We start from the raw sequence: 18,552 nt of genomic DNA on the forward strand, positions 1-18,552 counted from the left end.
AGAACACATGACACAACCCAACAAAGAAGGGTGGGCTATATAGGCAGCTCTGTCCAGTGGGATCCCACTCGCCGATCGTCTCATTTGAAAGATTCAATAAATGTTTTAGTATATCTCTGTGAGGTATGTCTGCGGCGGCTGCTGTGAACCGCAGTGGTGAACCGCGCCCACGCTTCACCCATGCGCTAAATCTCGCGATCTCCCGATCAGCGAGGCAGTCTCGCCACACTTCCTCTGTTTACAACTTGCCGCACGAGATATACACTCTTAAAATTGTTGCACCCGTTGGGGTGTAAATTTGTCCCACAACAATAATCGTCATCTGCCTTGCTTGCGTTCCCTTTCCTGAAAACTCGGTGCTCGCTACTTTCCTGTCGAGAATGCTGAGTCGCACTGATAACGCGCATGCCGTTCGTGACTGGGAAGTACCGGGCTCGCCGCGTTAGAGGAAGGAAACGCGAGCAAGACGGATGACGATTATTGTTGTGGGACAAGATAAGCCCCAATTAGAGTGTAAATTTTTCTAAGAGTGTACACTCTTAAAACGGTTGCACCCTTTGGGATGTATATTTGTCCCACAGCAATTCGTCATCTGCCTTGCTTGCGTTTCCTTTCCTGAAAACTCGGCGCTCGCTACTTTCCTGTCGAGAATGCTGCGTCACACTGATACCGCGCATGTCGTTCGTGACTGGAAAGTACCGGGCTCGCAGTGTTAAAGAAAGGAAACGCGGGCAGCACGGATGACGATTATTGTTGTGGGACAAGATACGCCCCAAAGGGTTAAATTTTTCTAAGAGTGTAGGCAAAGTTACAGCCTTTGGCTTGCCCCTTCTGCCACACAACAATAATCGTTATCTGCCTTGATGCGTTTATTTCTTTAACGCTGCGAGCCCGGAACTTTCCAGTAACGAGGCACGCGCGTTATCAGAAGGGGCACTCCAAAGGGTGTAAACTGTTCTATTCTGATAACGCGCATGCCGTTCGTTACTGGAAAGTACCGGACTCGCAGCATTAAAGAAAGAAACGCATCAAGGCAGATAACGATTATTGTTGTGTGGCAGAACGGTAATTCCAAAGGGTGTAACTTTGCCTGCACACTTTTAAAACGGTTGCACCCTTTGGGGTGTGTATTTGTCGCACAACGATAATCGTCATCTGCCTTGCTGGCGTTTCCTTTCTTGAAAACTTGGTGCTCGCTACTTTCCTGTCGAGAATGCTGCGTCACAGTGATAACGCGCATGCCGTTCGTGACTGGGAAGTACCGGGCTCGCAGCGTTAAAGAAAGGAAACGCGGGCAAGACAGATGGCGATTATCGTTGTGGGACAAATATACATCCCAAAGGGTGCAACTGTTTTTAGAGTGCACACAACGATAATCGTCATATCTGCCTTGGTGTGTTTCCTTTCTTTAACGCTGCGAGCCCGGTACTTTCCAGTAACGAACGGCAGGCGCGTTATCAGCATGATAGCATTTCCTGTCGTTCGTTACTGGAAAGTACCGGGCTCGCAGCGTTAGATTATCGTTGTGTGGCAGAAGGGGCACTCCAAAGGTTGTAAACTGTTCTTTGTAGAGTGTACAGTATAGCTGGGCTTGTTCTGCACAAAATGGCTGACGTGAAGCGAATTAACGTGATTCGTCACCCTCTCGCTCATCTGCTGGAGAATCGGATGACTTTTACGCTGCAAATGGTTGCAATAACTCAAGGGCTAAAGCCTCGCCGTCCACGCGCCACCGCCGGTCGGCGAAAACGTGCATGCATGGAAGGGCACTATATTTGCAGCCCAAGATACCGAAACGAAAACCGTTCTACTTTGGCCTCCCTTTTAGTTGCCGTCTTTGGCCATCGCCAGGCTTCTTCAACTTCATGAACGTCATGTGCGATTTCCACGTACAAAAACAAGGACATTTAATAGTGCTTGAACACACCTCGCCCGAAGTACACCCAGCCGTTTTTTTTTTTTTTCAGCACATGCCGTACGTGTGGATATACTGCACGATCGAGTCGTTCATTAATAAATTATAATTAGTTGCAACGTATCGCCGGCGCACGGAGAAACGAGCTTTCGCATCTCGAAAGCGTTAACTTGATTACGTATCTCTGTGCCTGCTAAACAACATAGCAGCGACGCACAATCAAATACAGCTGGTGGACATGCATTCCATGATAGTTCTCGAAAATTCTGGAAGTTCTCAATTGGTAGTTCTAGAGGGATCGAAAGCGTTTTACATTGAAAAAATAAGACATTTGCTTGCGCGAAAAGAAAGAGATCAAGCAACAGACAAGTGCTAAGCAAATTATTAGGTTTCCTTGTTATATACAACGGTAGGCAGTTTGTAAACGGAGCCTAATATGCGTTCAAATAATCGAACGGAAGCTGTTCCTCATGTTATCAAAGGGCGCTAAAAGCTACATCGTACGAAAGGTCTTGTTTTATTGTTGCTATCGCCCTAGCCTTTTACAGTATGTGCCATTTCTTGAGCTTACAAAAGCGAACAGTCTAGAAACGAAATGTGGCACGGATGCTAAAGGCATCATCGCTGAGAGCATCACGCAGTGACGTTCGTATTCACGTGACTATCTCAGGCGGGAGTCGGGCACATGAGGAGCCGCCATTGTTCCTGTGTTTCATATGTGGTGGTTTTAAGAGAATTGTAGCCTCTCCGCGGACTGCATACGCAGATCAGTGCGGGAAAAAATCATCGGAAAGATACGACACGTCAAATAGAAGCTGACCACACCGCTAACGAGTCTTCTAAAGGGAAGCAAAACGGCCAACGGTGGATTGTGTGATGTCTCGCTGTGTTCAAACGACATCCAAGATGGCCTCCCTACGTTCGTGTTTTTTCTGAAGTGCTCTGTGGGGGTTCGGGACGCGAAGACTTTGGGACAGCAGTTGTGCTGACAGTTGAACGATCGGTTTTTTTTTCTTTCCGTGGTTTCGTTCACGTTTTGCCGATTCCTGGAGATGCAACGCATGAAAAGCCAAGGAAATCCAGGTGAGGATCCGTGCTGGGCGGCCTGTTGCCGAGTCGCCTAGTTGTGTGGTGGGCAGTTCGCGCTACCCACGCAGCAACAAGAGGTGCTTCCTGAAAACAAGCGGGTGTGAGCCGTGTACGGGTACGTACGGTGCCCAAAGCTCGTCCAACCTCGACAAATCCTGCGGCGGTTCTCGACTCTCACGTGTGCGAGTGTGGAAAGCAGTGTTGTGCTACGTTCTAAGCCTAAAACGCGGCTTGCTTTTTTTCTAGTGTGATTTTGTTCACTGCTGTTGATCCCCGCGACCTTTTCGCGTTTGTATGCTCGCAACAGTTGCGCCTCGAGCAGAGGACGGCGACCGCCGTTGGCACGCTGGCGCAGTTGGGTCGCAGGGTTCGCTAGGGCCGCCCGAAGCGACTGACGCGTTTGACGCCTGCGCCTGCAGTTGCACATAGCGCGCCAGGGCGCCGCCTTGGCCACCAGCTGTTCGCTGCGAGGCGACCCAGTCCGCTAATGCGTCCCGGAGACGTCGATAGCTTGGCTTTATGTCATTGAGAGTGAATCGCGTGGGAAGTCGTGGCTATAGTTGTCGACGTCGCAGCCGCGCGAGAGAGTCTCGGATCCGCCCGCGCAAGGCACACCCGCATCCGTTTGCCGCGTTCTGAGCGGGCGGAGCAGCGATGGCGTCGACATGTGATGCACCACGGCGCCGAGGAGTGCCGGTCGTCCGGAGCGTTATGACAACAGCCTGGCAACGGGTACCGCGGACGTTGCCCCAAAGCCTAGGTGCGCTTCGTTTTGGGCGCCGACGAGGCGCGATAACGCCGCACGTCGGGTTGCCGTGCACCTAGCGCGGCTTCATGAGCCCGGGCCGCTTGCGAAGTAAAGATAACGTAGGCATCCCCGGTGGGTCGGCAGAACGCGCTTCTGGTGATAGAAAGCACGAAAGCGAAATGCACAGTGACGCAGCATGTTGCACCGTGCGGGCCGCCCCTGCTTCTCTTTCTCGTGGCGATGTGTATCCCGGAACTGGTTGATTAGTCGTTTCGTGTTTGATTTACGCGCTAAGTGTGCCACAATTTTAATGCCTGATAACTCGCGCTTTCGTATAATTCGTTTTCTGCAAGCACCTCTTTGTTCTATGTGGGGTAGATGTCTGCCATTAGTACTATCCTTACCGTGGTAAACTCTGACAATCGCAATATTTGTTGTTTAGACGAAAATGCCCGTTCAGCCATGATCGCCACTGCCAGTGTGAACTGCTGGTTGCAACAGGTAAAACAGTTGGACATGTATCCGGGGGACTAAAAGTGCTGCCTCTCATAAAGGTGGAACTCTTCACAGTAGCCTAGTAAGGTGCATTTGAAGCCTGGTAGTTTACGTGCAGTACTATGGAATGAAGAATGACAGGATTACTATGCACTGCTGGTAGTTTCGAATATGTATTCCTTAAATGAACACTAAAGTGCAAAGCTACAGCAGATTGGACTGTTAAGGCAATGTTTTAGAATTCTAGACCCATTAATTTGGCAGAACACTGTTCAACAGAATGGAAGTGAAGACTAAAACTACCTCTATTGAATGTAGTGCGCAAGCTAGTGTTGTCTATCTGATGTGTTAAAGGTTTCAATGTATTTTCACAGATCTGCACTGTGCGAGTTCTCTGAACTTCCTACTTTTGAGTGTTTGGTTCTTGCTGAATGTAATTAAATCATTTCTTGCTTTTTTAATGAAACATTTAGCTTGTCTTGAGCAAATACTGTCATAAGCTGCGTCTTCCTCGTGTAGCTGGTGCGGGAAGTTAAAAAGTAGTGTTGCTGAACACCTTTCATTTTGTCATATTTTCTGCTTTAAGCCTCTGTACTCAGTAAAATGGATATTTTTTGGTATTTGAGAAGCGTAGTGTACCAATAAAACAATTTAATATTTATTTTTCGTTTGGAGCATTACTCCATTAGATTAGGTATTTTATTGCCAATATTAAGGTAGATTTTTTCTCCAATTAAAGGGACACTAAACGCAAATAATAATTCAAGCTAAAGTGAGGGATTAGTGCTTGAGAATTTCAGACATCAATATTATCACGAACAAGGCCTTAATGATGGAGAAAGTGAGGTTAATTCAAAACACGATTCGAGACTCCCCCGGGACATTCAAGCAATAAGACGAAATAAAATGCTACTTATTCAGTTTATTTCATTTTTAGAAAAAAGAACCCATTTAACTTGCTTTTAACAATGATGCGGGCGGTTGAAAGGTTTCATTTTCGCTCGACTCTGCGCCACCCACGCTTTCGCGTTTCAGCAGTTCGGTTATCACATAGTACTGCCCTGGTTTTGCTGACTTTAAACTCACACAAACTGCAAGTAGCAGTGAATTCAACTTCCATATTATGTCGCGGGATGCCCGAAGGGTCTACGCCTCTTGACCAAAGAGCAGCTGCAGCGGTAAATCCACCACTTTGTCTTGGCTGGGTGCCGCCGTCTGTCGGGCACCATTTTACTCACTGAAGGCAGCAAAGGGTGGTGATGGCATATGCAACGTCACCACACCCCCAGTTTGGTGGTGGGAGATTTGAATTTGGACCCTTCAGATGCTATTTTCTCGTAAACCAAATCCTTTCTTGGCGCAAAACAGGCGTTGCGAGGTTTCTGAAATGATATTTAAAGAGTCGACGTCAACTTATTATTTGACTTTAGTGTCCCTTTAAGCGGTATTTCTACGATGCTCGTCAAGCATTACAGCAATAATAGAGAGTTTTAGTATAGGGGAAGCAAGCGGCTTGTGTACACAAGAACTAGGGGCGACGGTACTGTGCATGCGCAGACCGCTACGTCTTCTTGCATCCTTGGGTTGTTTGGCCGGCCGAAAACATCGCTGCCCCTAAGTGGTCACGTTACCCGCGTGACTGTTGCGGTGTAGGAGAACTTACGAGCAGCGGGTAGATAATCTAATAAATCTTTCGCCAAGTGTCGACAGACGTCGTTTTTATATGTTTTCGAGAGGTTTAGCGTGTCTGGTATTCGGATAAACGCAGTTGGGGTGTTGGGGCGGAGCTATAAACGGGAGCGTCCTGCATGGTGCATCCACCTGGCGGCGCAAAGCTCAAACTGACAAAAGCAGCTAATATTGCTGTAACCAAGTCTATTCTACTTCGCTGCTGGTGTAAATTTTCGGCACTGGCGTAATTATGTTGCTGCCAAAAATTTATACCCGCAGCAAAGTAAAATACACTTGGTTACTGCAATATGAGCTGTTTTTGTCTGTTTGAGCTTTGCCTCACCAGGTGGCAGCACCATGCAGGACGCTCTAGTTCATGGCTCTGCCCCAACGCCCCAGCCTGCGTTTACCCGATTACCGGACACTGTAAACATCTCTATTAACTGCTTTTAATAAGAATAGTTTCATGTGCTTTACTTCATATGCTTGATTTCATTTTTTAAAGAATGATAACGCAGCAAAGATCAGACGTTCATGGCGCTGCGAGCGCATGCGACCTCACTGCGGCTTGCGTTTGGGGCCGCTAACCTATAACGTGTTTCTGCTTGCGTACGCAAACGCACCCAAGCGCTAGGGGCCCCAACGCCTTGCGTCCCCTACACTAAAACTCTCTAATGAATACACTGCCTTTCAACATTTCTTAAGGCATGTAGCCTTCTGTTAATGGTTGTTGCTGCAGTATTTGCTACATGACAAATCTAACTTACTGTTTTTTACTGCTTTCGTCGTCGCAGCAGTGAGCAACGGCCCAAAGGACATGGTCAAGGATGAAGAGTTTGACTCATGGCGCAACCAGAACCAGCAGCCCCAGCCAGCTGCGCAGCAGCAGACAACTTACCAGCCCCACCTGTCGACATCGAACCTGGGCGAGCCGTACATCCCCAGCTACTATGCGTCCATGTCATTTCCTTACTTGAACCAGGGCCTTGGTGATGGCGCTTGGAGCAATGGTGGTGACCCTGTTGGTTTCTTCGGCTCCTATGGGGGTCAGATGGGCGCGGGTGGCGAACAACCACCGCAGCATTATGTTGACGGTGGTGCTGGAATGTTCAGTCAGAACAGCTTTGCGGGATACGGCCAGGGCTTTGGCTTCTTCCCAGGCAGTGGTGGCGACTACTCGACATGGGGAACAGCAGCGAGTTCTGGGCAGCCGGCGGCAGCGGCGGCGGCCGCAAGCAAGGGTTACCCCGAGGAGTACTATCGTGGCGACTACGACCAGACGGGAATGGACCGAGGGCTTAAGCACCTTGAGCAGGGCTTGAGGTCTTTGGCATTGGGTGGTGACAAGGACTTTGCTGGATCCAAGGAGCCGTATGGCAAGGACCCGAAAAAACTGGGGGGTAGTGACAAGAAGTTGTCGTGGGCCTCCGTAGCAAGTCAGCCGGCCAAACCAAAGGCAGTGAAAAGTAAGAGCCCCCTGCTGCCTGCAGCTGCGCCCAGCAAGCACCCAATGGACATTGGCACTTGGGAGGGGAAGAATGGTGCCAAGCCACGGGGCAGTGCTGTGCCGTGGGCGAGCCAGGCGCCGCCGCCTCCAGAGAACAGCTACACGCACCCTGTGCTGGAAAAGCTGCGACATGAGAACAACTACAACCCCAAGGACTTTGATCTGGAGCCGAAAGGGGCGCGCTTCTTCATCATCAAGAGCTACTCGGAGGATGATATCCACCGATCCATCAAGTACTCCATCTGGTGCTCAACAGAGCATGGTAACAAGCGGCTGGATGCTGCTTACCGCGACGCGCAAGGCCCTGTGCTGCTCTTCTTTAGCGTCAATGGGTCAGGCCACTTTTGTGGCATGGCCGAGATGGTGTCGCCTGTGGACTACACGGCCTCTTCGTCAGTATGGGCGCAGGACAAGTGGAAGGGGCAGTTTCGTGTGCGCTGGGTGTACGTCAAGGACGTGCCCAACTCTCAGCTTCGGCACATACGGCTTGAAAACAACGAGAACAAGCCTGTGACCAACTCGCGGGACACCCAGGAGGTGCCTCCAGAAAAGGGCCGCCAGGTGCTCAAAATACTGCACGGCTTTCGGCACACCACGTCCATCTTTGATGATTTCCTCCATTACGAAAAGCGTCAGGAAGAGGACGAACAGCGAGAGTTTCCCTCGGTTCCTGCAGGTGGACCAGGTCTGACCCCACCTTTTGCCACCGTACTTGATGTGCAGTTTTTTCCTGCTCAGGGCAGTGCGCAGTGTGCTTGCAGATAGGAAGGCTTTATGCTTATTGTCGCTCTAAACAATTCTTGCCCCCTCCTTGCTTATGAAAAAAATGTTTTGTCCCTTTGTCCTCACACTTAAAAAAGTATGTTCTTCCTCTTTTTGTTCTATTCATTATGTTTCGCCCTGTTTGAGCTAAAGTAAATGTCAACATAATCTTCCTGGAGCGTTAGTTTAGATCATTGCTGCTGGGTAGGCCTGTTATGTGAATTCATTTTGCAGTGCTGTCCAAGACTGGATGAAAGGATTGGTTGTTAAAAAACTAGTTATATTCTGCTACTTGCTATCAAATGTCTAAAACATCTTGTTCCACTATCCCCTTATTTGGGTTGAATCTGAAAACAGCTAGCAGAGGCACATGGAATGTTACAACCTTTCAAGCTGCCTACGCAATCCAAGCCTTGTGTAGAATCTCCAAGTTTAATGCTGTTCCTTCTCCTGGCTTCACTTTTGTGGCAGGGCTGCTTGCAGATGCAAGTGCAATGATGCAGTTGACATAATGGCTTTTGGGTAATATATTCTCAAAGGGCAACAAGCTGCCTTAAAACTATTTGCTTTTCTTTTTTTTCTTTCGGTGAATTGTGCTTCTATTAGGTTTTTAGCTTCCAGAAGGAAATTTATGTATTCAAGTAATTGCTTTCTTCGATGCAGAATGGATGGTTTGATTCCTTGACTGGGCCTTGTGTGCTAGGATGTCAAATGGAAAATATTATTGACTTCCTGTTTTGGTAGTTGTGGTAGGTTGGCACTTACAATGTCAACACTAATTGGGCTGAAGCTGTTTGTTACTAATGGAAAGCTTGCTTGATATTAAGCTGTTATTTAAGAACATGAATTTCTTGTCACTGGCAATTAGTGTGTGGTGGATAATTGATGTGTCTGTTCTTGTTGGAATATCATTTGTTTGCTGATCCTGGACTATCATCACCTCAATGCTTACTGCCTCTTGATAACTGGTATAACGCTTAATGCCTGTTATAACGTGTATTACTAATGCTTAAAGGGACCTGAAATGATTTTGACAATTTTATACACACTGGGTTGTTAGGCTTAGTCCTCCTGAACATTAAGTGACACATATAAGTGCTTCGTGTAAGGCATGTAATTTATTATAAGGTTTTAAAAATGTGCATCACTACGGATCGCAGCTGAGCTGCTTTCCCGAGTTCTCAGCTGCCCCATCACTTGCTATGTAGCTGGCGCGCGTAATGTCAGTTGGGTGAGCTATCCGATTGGCTACCCACGTTGCATCATTATGAATGCTTAAAGCATGCTGCTGCATTAAGCTTATTTTTCACACTGTACGTATGCATAGTAATTTGTGTACCCTTAAAGATAATTACACAAATGTAATAAATCTAGGCATTTCTTCAAACCAATAGCCCACTTCCGCCTGGGAATGCATATCTGCTGCTGCAGCTCCTGGCGATAGGGCTGCCAATGAGACGAGTAGTTGCATAAAAATAGGTGCAGCGATCTCTCTTTTTGGCAGCAGGAACATGAATGGTACCAGTGCTGTATTACACTCGTCTTGCGCTGCAGGTGTGCAGGGAATAAACTGCAGCGACTACACGCTGTAGAAGAAGCGAGTGCTGCATGTCATTGTGAACACGAACCTCCTTGGCACACTGGTCACGCGCAGTGTTAAAAAGGCGCTTTCAGCCATAACCGCAGGTTCAACATCTGCCAGAGAGCCAAGTTTTGTATGTAATTTGCCCAGAATGATAACAGAAAAATAACTTGGTAAGTTGAGGTCTGGGAAAAGAAAAAGCATTGCAAAGGAAATTGAATGTGCTTCACAGTGTGTCATAGCATCAATCAAAAAGCTGCCATCTTAGTCAGACTGGTGTAGTAGTACTGTCTCCCTTGCAGGAAGTGTAGGTTGGTTTCCCAGTGGATGGACATTTTTGGGTTTATTTGTTCCTCTGTTAAGCTTCTAGAGTAGAGAAAACATAAATAGCCCATTTTACCACATTCAAGAGTCAGCGGGAGTGTTCTTTTGCCGCTGACTGCTACAAGGAAATTGTACGAGTGTCGTAGAGAGACAGTCGTAAATGTATGTATTAGATATTTTCAACAGAAGTAATACCAGAAACAGATACTTTATAGTTTCTCATCGCACATAAAGCCCGCTGCAGCATCTCTCTTTTTGCTTCATGTAGCATAAAAAAAAGAAAGCCAGCAAACTGTGTGTGTGTAGTGCTGTTGCGTCTCCATCCACTGTGCACATTTCGTCTTTAAATTTTGTTTCGTGTTGTTTAGGCTTAGCAAGAAGAGCTGCATAGAAGAGAGATGTGGGAACACACTTGGTTCAAATCAACCGGAAGTAAACAACACTTGCATCACCACTTGAAGGAGGCGGGACATAGCGATGGCAGCAAGGTGTAAAAGTTTAGGGGAAGTGCCACAGCTTCAGGGGAGGGCAATGCTTAATCACTCGTACCTACGTTATAGCGTGCTGACACAAAATTCTTGTAAGAAATCATTCCTTGAGAGAGACCCTGTGTGTTTAGGTGTGTGACCAAAAATGTTTCAGGGACCCTTTAATACCTGGTAAGTATGGGCTATGTATAGCGTTAAAAGTTAGCCTCATTTTATTACACTTGGGATCGATTGCAAATGCCAAGCTGCAAGCATTGTTTGGTGTGCACTTCTTGCTTTGCATGTGTAAATAGAAGCAGTTGTGAGGCTCTGTTGTATGCAGTGGATTGTATACAGGACAGATGAAGCAAGTTCTTACACGTACACTTTGTGGTAAGCCTAAAGCGGTGAAGCACTGAGCACAAGCATATTGTGCCAGTTGGGGTGCATATAGCAGCCTCTTGAAACTCCGTAGGGCTCGTTGCTGCCCGCTCAGTTAATTGAAGTCCTAGTTAGTGGCAAGCCCATAATCTTGTGCGGTATCATTGCGCAAGTGCTTTTGAGGGTTTAGCTCTACGGCTAGTGCATAAATTGCTTCTTTCAAGTTGCTGAAAGTGTTAATGACTGACTTACCCTTGCAGCAGAGCCAGGATTGCTACCCAATCTTGACCACTTAAAAGCTGCAGAAGTAATGAAGGAAAACAAGGTAGGACGGCACTACTTGCCTTCTGAGCATGCTGCATGTGCATTACATTGTGTTCACGGTTGTTTAATGTGTTCCCTGTGTGTTACAGCAGATGCCCATGCCAACAAGCAACCACCACATGCAGTCGAGGTACCACCACCAGCAGGCGTGGTGAGTGACTTAACCTCCTCTTCCCACTTCGTTTTTTTTTTTTCCTTTGTGTCTGTTGTGGTGTGGGTAGGCACATGCAAAAGATGCATCAGCAGAAGACAAGTAGGCAGATTGTTGAATGGCTGAAGCAAAATAAGACAAAAACAAATGGTATCTGCACTAGCTGTATTGTTCTACCCATTCTGCAATGATTTTCCAGCAATGACATAGCAGTCAACTACACCAATGAGGGAAGAAAGTTGACATGTCCCCCTCAAGCCGTTCAGAGTAAAATGCCTTGAGCCTTGGCTGGTGCACAACTTCTCTTTGACTTAGCCCACTTCCAGATAGTGACAGTACTAAGAAATGAGATAGTTCTGGATAAATGTTCCATAAAGCTGGGGGGCTATTCTGTAAGTGTCCACCTAGTGGTGATGTCAATTTCGACTGATTGGCTAGGGATGCCTGTCTCCTTGTGATGCATACCCCAGACCAGCCAATCAGAATTCCAGCAGGAGACGAAGTGAAACATATCTACTAGGTGGACACTTGCAGAATACTCCCCTGAGCTATGAGCTGGCCAGCATGCTATGCAGACAGACTTACGCAGCCTTGTCACTATGAAGCAATTTAGGCCTAATGATATTGCGGCAGGCTAGGTCAAGTCACCCGGAGAAATTTTGAAATGTGAGCAGTAAAGAGTTCTTCGAGTGTTCGTGTTGCGTTTATTTTCCCTCTAATGTCTAACAAACGCTACCAGGTGTGATCTCATGTTAAGGTTAGTGTTGACTTGACCATGCCACGAATTTTCTTTTCATGCCAGAGGCTCTGCTTCTTGGAAACAGCATGGCCTGAGTGCTGTTGTGTAAGGGCTGAGTAGGTCGTGAAATGTATGACCTCCCCGTCGCCACTTTGCTTCTATAGATTCTAAACATCTGGCATCTTTAGCATGTTTCAAGAACAGTAGTATAATTAAATAAAGAGTTTGGCGAAAACTCATCAGGTCGGGATTAGACGGCGTCCGTTTTGCCTTTGACTAGTAGTAGTAGTGGCTACAGCATTGCACTGTTGAAACGTGCACTTTGCGTTGCCTCTCACAGGTGAAGTGGCGTGTGGTGCAAGGCCTTCGGCGGTGTTATTTCCCCCTCCCCGACTGCAAGACTCCCGTTGCCACAGAAACCCCCTTCGTCAACGACTGGAAAGCGCCACCGTGACACTCCCTGTGCGCCGAGGCTTTCGACGTCAGCGGTGACAGCGTGCCCCATTCTTTGTGGTTCTGCTGTGTGTGTGCGTGTGCAATTTGTGTGCGCGTGCACCTCGCGTGATGTGTGCCCTCCGCTGAGGCAAGGACCACGGGCCTCTCTAGTTTTCTCCTGTAAACCCCACAAAGTGCTTATCCTTCCCATTGCCCTCTTTTTCTCATTTCCGTGCTGCACAGCTGCTAACCGACAGTGGATAACTTTTTTTCGGGGTGGGGCGGGAAGTACTGCTGTCACGGTTTCCTGCCAAAGTTAAAAGAGGATAAGGGAGGTGCTTCTTGGCACATTCGGTAATGTTGGGCTGAGTTGCCGGAGATGGATGTGTAGCATACTGGAGCTTCTTACCACTGGTTTTCTAGGTTTATTTGCCACCACCAAGTTTTCGAAGGCTTGGCATGGTGGTTTCTCCTGCCTGTCCCCTGAGCTTTTAATCCCCTCTTGCCGCTTGCCAATGTATTCTTGCTCTCTTTCTATCTCTCATCTGGCTTGTGCGCATGGATTTTGGTCCCCCATCTGTTTCTCTCTCTTTCTCTACCTCACTGGTTCTCAAACTCTTCTCATGTGGTTGTTAATGCAGCGCAAAGCAAAAAAAAGAAAAAGAAAAAAAGTGGTAACAGTGGGCAAAGCGGTAACAAAAAAAAAAGGTGGTGGGACACACATGGACCTCTAGGTTATTTTTTTTTTTCCTTCCTGCTTTTCTTGTGTCATTTGTTTCCTTGTTCGTAGGATTGGAGGCCAGTGGACGAACTTTGCACAGCCTCCCGGACCTCCCCTTGTTGTTTTGTGGGAAAATGCTAGTGACCACAAATTGTTATCAGTCAGCGGGTTTACCGAAAGGAAGAGACTTAAAAAAAAAAAAAAAGAACCTGAACTGGCACCATTGGATGGACTTCTTTGTGTTTGTTTTGACTTGTCAGAATTCGGGACTCCTAGGACTTGTAAAAGAAAAAAATGCAGAAAACAATGGACTCAAAACACTGGACTTGATGACCAACGACAGACTGGACGCACCGCCGCGAGACAGCAAACGCGCAGTGTTTCGGAATGTATGTGGCCTGTGCGTGCTCGGACAGCGTGGACTTGCTTCAAGGACTTGTGCTGCTGCTTCGTGGGTCGGGGGGTTGAAAGATGGTTCGTCAAGTGACTAGTTGTATCTATTTCTGGACTGAACTTCTAATTTGTTTACTTTTTTTTTTCTTGGTCAGGTAAAACTGAACCCAATTGTTGGACTTGATTGACTTTGAGGGCAATGTGGATGCCACTAGAAATGCATACCTGCATGTATTTTTTTTTTCTCTTTCTCTCTTTCTAGGGAGGCTGATGGATTTTTGCATTGAAATGCTTAGCAGTATATACATATATTGTGGCCCACCTTTGGCAATTGTGAGTTACTAAAACAAAGAGAAAAGGCATTGACAGTGCAGATGATTGTGTGGACCTGCTTTTTTTTTTCTTGGAATACAATTATAGTGCATTCTGTAGCTGTTTGAAGGATGCCCGCTGGAGCACTCCATTGCAAGAATTAAAGAAAAATAATGTGAAATTGCATTTCAGACCGATTGGGAAATGGGAGGTGTGGTATACTTGCAGGAAGCTGCTGCGCTCGTTACTTGTGTGAGGTCTATGGCATCCTTTTGTTGTTGTTAACTTCGCCAATAAACACTGAGCACAATGAAATACACCGAAGAAAAGGAAGTATGCGTAACTCATGCTGGCAGTTTGGTGATGCTTTGCCTCCTCGCAAATGTGTGGTGAGCAGTCGCCAACGCATGCCTCTGCGACTGCTTTGTGATCAACCCTGCTGCATGCCCGTGGAGGTGCTTCTCCTCCAAGCTGCTGGGATACTATCCACATCAGTGAACGCATTTCAGTCGCTCCGCTGTGTGCGGTTGCTGTGATGTTGCCAACATAGGGCTGTCACGCACCTTTGCAAACATTGTTTGCACTTATTGGTGGTCTATCACTCAGGCTAATGGTTACTGTCATAACAGAGCAGCGAGGTCATCACCTGTACTTTGTAGACGTCATTTATAACCAACTACAAGAACAGGAAGGATAGGCTGCTGCACTATAATGTTGCAGACTCAGATTCCTTACATGTTGATTCAGTGCATCATTGCTAGCTGTATTTCTGAATGGCACTGTCGGTAGTGCTCGTCGCCCAGCAATGACGAGTCGAGCGAAAACTGCGCAGTGTTGTGAAAGGTAAGGCACGTTGCAGAAAAATAGAAGAATCGGGGCATTGGTTAACAGCGTGGCATATATGCAAGTCACTGACCGCATGCTTTTTTGTAATTGACTTCAGGACACGTGTGAGCGCAAAAGATGCTATTTATGTAAGAAACGTTATTGATGAGCGGGCATTGATGTGCAAGCGCTCCATGGGCAAACTTTCACAGCATTGTGCAGATTTAGTAACTTGCTTACTATGCTATGAAATAACTCTGGTATGCAGTGGTATTCAAAGTTAGGAACCACTTAACTCTGTGCAGGTTGTGCAGTTGCCGCCGAGTAGTTTGCCAATATTTCACATTAAAGGAACACTAAAGGAAACTCGATTATAATTGTGCAGTAACAGGTAGGTTAGTTGAAGAGAAAATAAAGGGCAAAGTTAAATTTTACGCCGAAACCTGCTCGACGGTATGTCAGTGTGTCGGCATGGATTTCAAAGAATTTAGTGTTTGAGTCGTTGCTCAGTACAAGTTATTAAAACTTGCTAAATTCTAAATTTTGCGCTTTTATATACAACATGGTTCTTTACCGATAATTTAACTAGGCCCAAGCAGATGCTGTGGTGCCAGAACCTCACGGTGGCAGTACCACCGACGTTTCGTTTTTACGTCTACATTACCAAGCCTCCCCTTTTAGGGAAGTGCCCTTTTTGTTATAGTAAAAGGGTAATTAACAACCCTCTAATTAGTTTTTTCTTGCGTCTTTCTCTGACAAAATTAACACAATGGTTTATTTTTACTTAAGCAGAAGGGAAAAATATGTGGTTAATGAAAAATGCACTCGTGGTATCCAAGGGGCATAAATTGTAAAGGGGCAGCTAAAGGCTGATGTTGCCGGCACGTCTGGTGGCAGCTGGCGAAGGGTGTGCCACTGGCATGGCAGGATAAGAATATGGAAATGTACCATCACATCACTAATGCTAAAAGGGTTAAAAGTGAGGTCGCGTGTCATTGCAGCAATTTCATATGCTCATTCTTGCAGTGTTAACCATGCTTCGAAGAACGCAAACTTGTAGCACATTGGCTGTTGCTGTAAGATCACTTGGCAATGTCGGTGGTTCAGTTTGCGAACTTCTCCCTAATTTGCACGGTTTGAACTCTTGCTTAATTGTGACAGCAACAGGTGCCCTAGTAAAATCTAGTTCAAGCAAGTAAAGCTGTCTGGCACACTCTGTTGACAGTGCAAAGTTATGCACATTGACGGTATGTTAGTGAGTGATGTGCCACTTTTATAACAAGAAGAAAGGTCAAAATGAACCGGCAAAGGCATGTCGTGACTGATGTAGGTGCCGATCCACGATGAAACAAGGTCAACGGAAGTTCACCAGTGATGATCTCTTAAAAGCTGAAAAAGTGAAGAAGTCGACTCGTGAAAATGTGTTTCGAAAAAGTTGCGCGAGAAGTCTCGCTGAAAAGTTTCCACGTATAAGTACTTCAAGTCACATGATTGCTTGCTAAGCTGTTGAACTTCAAATTATTTCATGATGATGTTCTTTAGCACTTGATTTTTCATTCCTTGCAATCATCCCCCAATAATCTGGTATTTTAGTTCGTACTAAATGCATTCTAATGACATCTCAATCGTGGCCAATCCGCCATAGTCTGAGCCATGAGCTGAGGGACAACAAAAAATTGCAGGTGTTCTCTGGGTAATACAAGCAAAGTCAGCGGTTTGTAGGGTGACATGTCCACCATTGATGTTCTCAAACAAACAAGAATTAATGGGCATAAGCATTCAACATTAGCTGTGAGTGCAGCAAAAAAAAAAAAAAAATGTGTATATTCATTATGATGCTGTAAGGATGGCAGGTAGATCAATCGTGTTTTAGTCAAATGTGATAATTGTAGAGGTAGGATGCAGATATGCCACCACATACCTCGTGTACCTTGCCTGAATTGCACCATTCGTACTGGAATGCTGTCATTGCTAATGTACCATACATTTGTACATAGCACCATGAATCCTAGGCAAAGGTGCCAAGTATACGGCTGCAGAAAGTCTCATCTTTTTGTATTTTGCTGTACATGTAACCTTGAAGATGCATCAACACACCAGCTGGACAGTTTAAAACGGAGTGTTTTGTCATTTTCCTTGAGTCTCTTGCTTACTTTTATTTGTGTGGTGCACTGATTTGCCTATATGTTGGTTTAGCATGGAAATATGCGCTTGTTTTTGGGCTAAGTTAAACCCCTTGTTGACAGGCTTTCTGCTGGCAGAAAATGCCATGAAAAGGTTGGGCTGGTTGGATAGTAAATATATATATATATATATATATGCTTGAATGGTGGTTCTGGGCCCCTTTAAAGTAGTTTTTATTTACAGACAACTGCTGCTGTGCCCCTGAAGCAGAGGTGGCGGGAAGCGCAAGAGGGGAGCCTGGTTACAGTACACACTTCACACACGTGTACCTTTTGGCAGTGGCAATGCCGTATGTCAATACACATTGCTTTAAGGCTAATCGCACTAACGTTGACTGTCGTCAGTTTATATATAGGGGTGTGCAAATAATGATTTTTGAGACCGAATTGATTACGACTCAAATAGTGCATAAGTGAATTGAATCAAATATCAAATACCTTTTGAATAATTTTCTAATAATGAACAGCCGCTATCAAAGTTAATGTAAAACAATGTTCACATGCCAGTATTCTTAAAGTTCGCAAGCATATCACGTTGTCAAGCTGTCATTAAAAGCACAGATAGAACATTCGAAGCAAATGAGTAGCGTCTTCACATGCACAAGGCTCTTAGTGTGAATGATCGCTGTACAGCTGTAAAGTATGGCTACCTAAATATGGCGTAGCCTGCTCCGCTGGATAAGTTCTCATGTTTTACGTCTATACTCGTGGGGGTGAAAATTTACCATGCATTTGCTCCAATTCTATGCTTATTTGGGCACAGTTGATGTTTCGAAATATTTGAAAAATATTCAAAAATATTTGAATTTATGAATAGAGACTATTCGATTTTAAGACCAAACTAATTAGAATACTATTCAATTCGTTAGTAAAATATTTGAATAGTTGCACACCTCTAGCTTTATATTGAAACATGTTTCAAACATTCTGGCACTTCCCATTTCACGATGAAGGTTGACGTTAATGTGATTACTATTGAAGCAATAAAGTGACACACTGAATTGCCACTGCTGAAGTGCGTCATATACGAGGTGTGTCGTGGCCAGACAGAGTCGAAATTTTATCTTCGAGCTCCTGCTGCTGCTCGCGGCCAGTTTAGCCAATCTACACTTAGTACAGCTAAGCAGAATTTCGTAGATTAGTTCTGGGGCGCAGCAGATTAATGTGATGATGTGTAATGCTAATTGCATTAATGGTGACACTCGTTTTCCTCTTCTAGCGCCCACTGCTGCCTGCAGGTCCAAGTTGTCATAGAGGTTTGTTACTTGTCTAGTGACGGGTTGATTGGTCCGACGATTGGTTTTGAACCTGGTTCCCCCAGCACAGCAGGTGGAAAATGATCAGCTCAAGACAAATATACATGCAGATAGACATACTGCAAACTGGGTGAAGTTTCCAAAGAATGCTAATCGCATAAAAAAAAAATTGGCAGTTCTGCCTGAATGGTGGTTCTGGGCCCCTTTAGAGTAGTTTTTTTTATACCACCTCAGTTGTAACACTACATGGAGGCGACACGATGCGACGCAGC

The 18,552-nt window shown here is 45.9% G+C and overlaps 1 protein-coding gene across 10 annotated transcripts; it reads left to right on the top strand.

The window, feature by feature from the left end:
* Positions 1–2,556: 2,556 nt before the first annotated feature.
* Ythdf (YTH domain-containing family protein) lies at positions 2,557–14,345 on the top strand. Of its 10 annotated transcripts, XM_070535946.1 has the most exons (6): positions 3,123–3,182; positions 4,195–4,253; positions 6,713–8,110; positions 11,202–11,266; positions 11,355–11,416; positions 12,496–14,345. In XM_070535946.1, the coding sequence occupies exons 3-6, from the start codon at positions 6,736–6,738 to the stop codon at positions 12,497–12,499; spliced, it is 1,506 nt and encodes a 501-aa protein (XP_070392047.1). In that variant the 5' UTR covers positions 3,123–3,182; positions 4,195–4,253; positions 6,713–6,735; the 3' UTR covers positions 12,500–14,345. The 10 variants fall into 10 exon arrangements, with proteins under 10 accessions (XP_070392045.1, XP_070392044.1, XP_070392046.1 ...); XM_070535944.1 differs by lacking the exons at positions 3,123–3,182; positions 4,195–4,253 and adding an exon at positions 2,557–2,998 and having other exon boundaries at positions 6,716–8,110; XM_070535943.1 differs by lacking the exons at positions 3,123–3,182; positions 4,195–4,253 and adding an exon at positions 2,558–2,998.
* The last annotated feature ends 4,207 nt before the right edge of the window (positions 14,346–18,552 follow it).

The sequence above is a fragment of the Dermacentor albipictus genome, chromosome 3 (assembly GCF_038994185.2).
Source record: "Dermacentor albipictus isolate Rhodes 1998 colony chromosome 3, USDA_Dalb.pri_finalv2, whole genome shotgun sequence".
Lineage (NCBI taxonomy): Eukaryota > Metazoa > Arthropoda > Arachnida > Ixodida > Ixodidae > Dermacentor > Dermacentor albipictus.

Coding starts and splice junctions, on each gene's coding strand:
- Ythdf (XM_070535938.1), top strand. CDS start 3,659: ATGGCGTCGACATGTGATGCACCACGGCGCCGAGGAGTGCCGGTCGTC. Junction 8,111..11,201: donor GGTTCCTGCAGGTGGACCAG/GTCTGACCCCAC, acceptor TTACCCTTGCAG/CAGAGCCAGGATTGCTACCC. Junction 11,267..11,354: donor AAGTAATGAAGGAAAACAAG/GTAGGACGGCAC, acceptor TGTGTGTTACAG/CAGATGCCCATGCCAACAAG.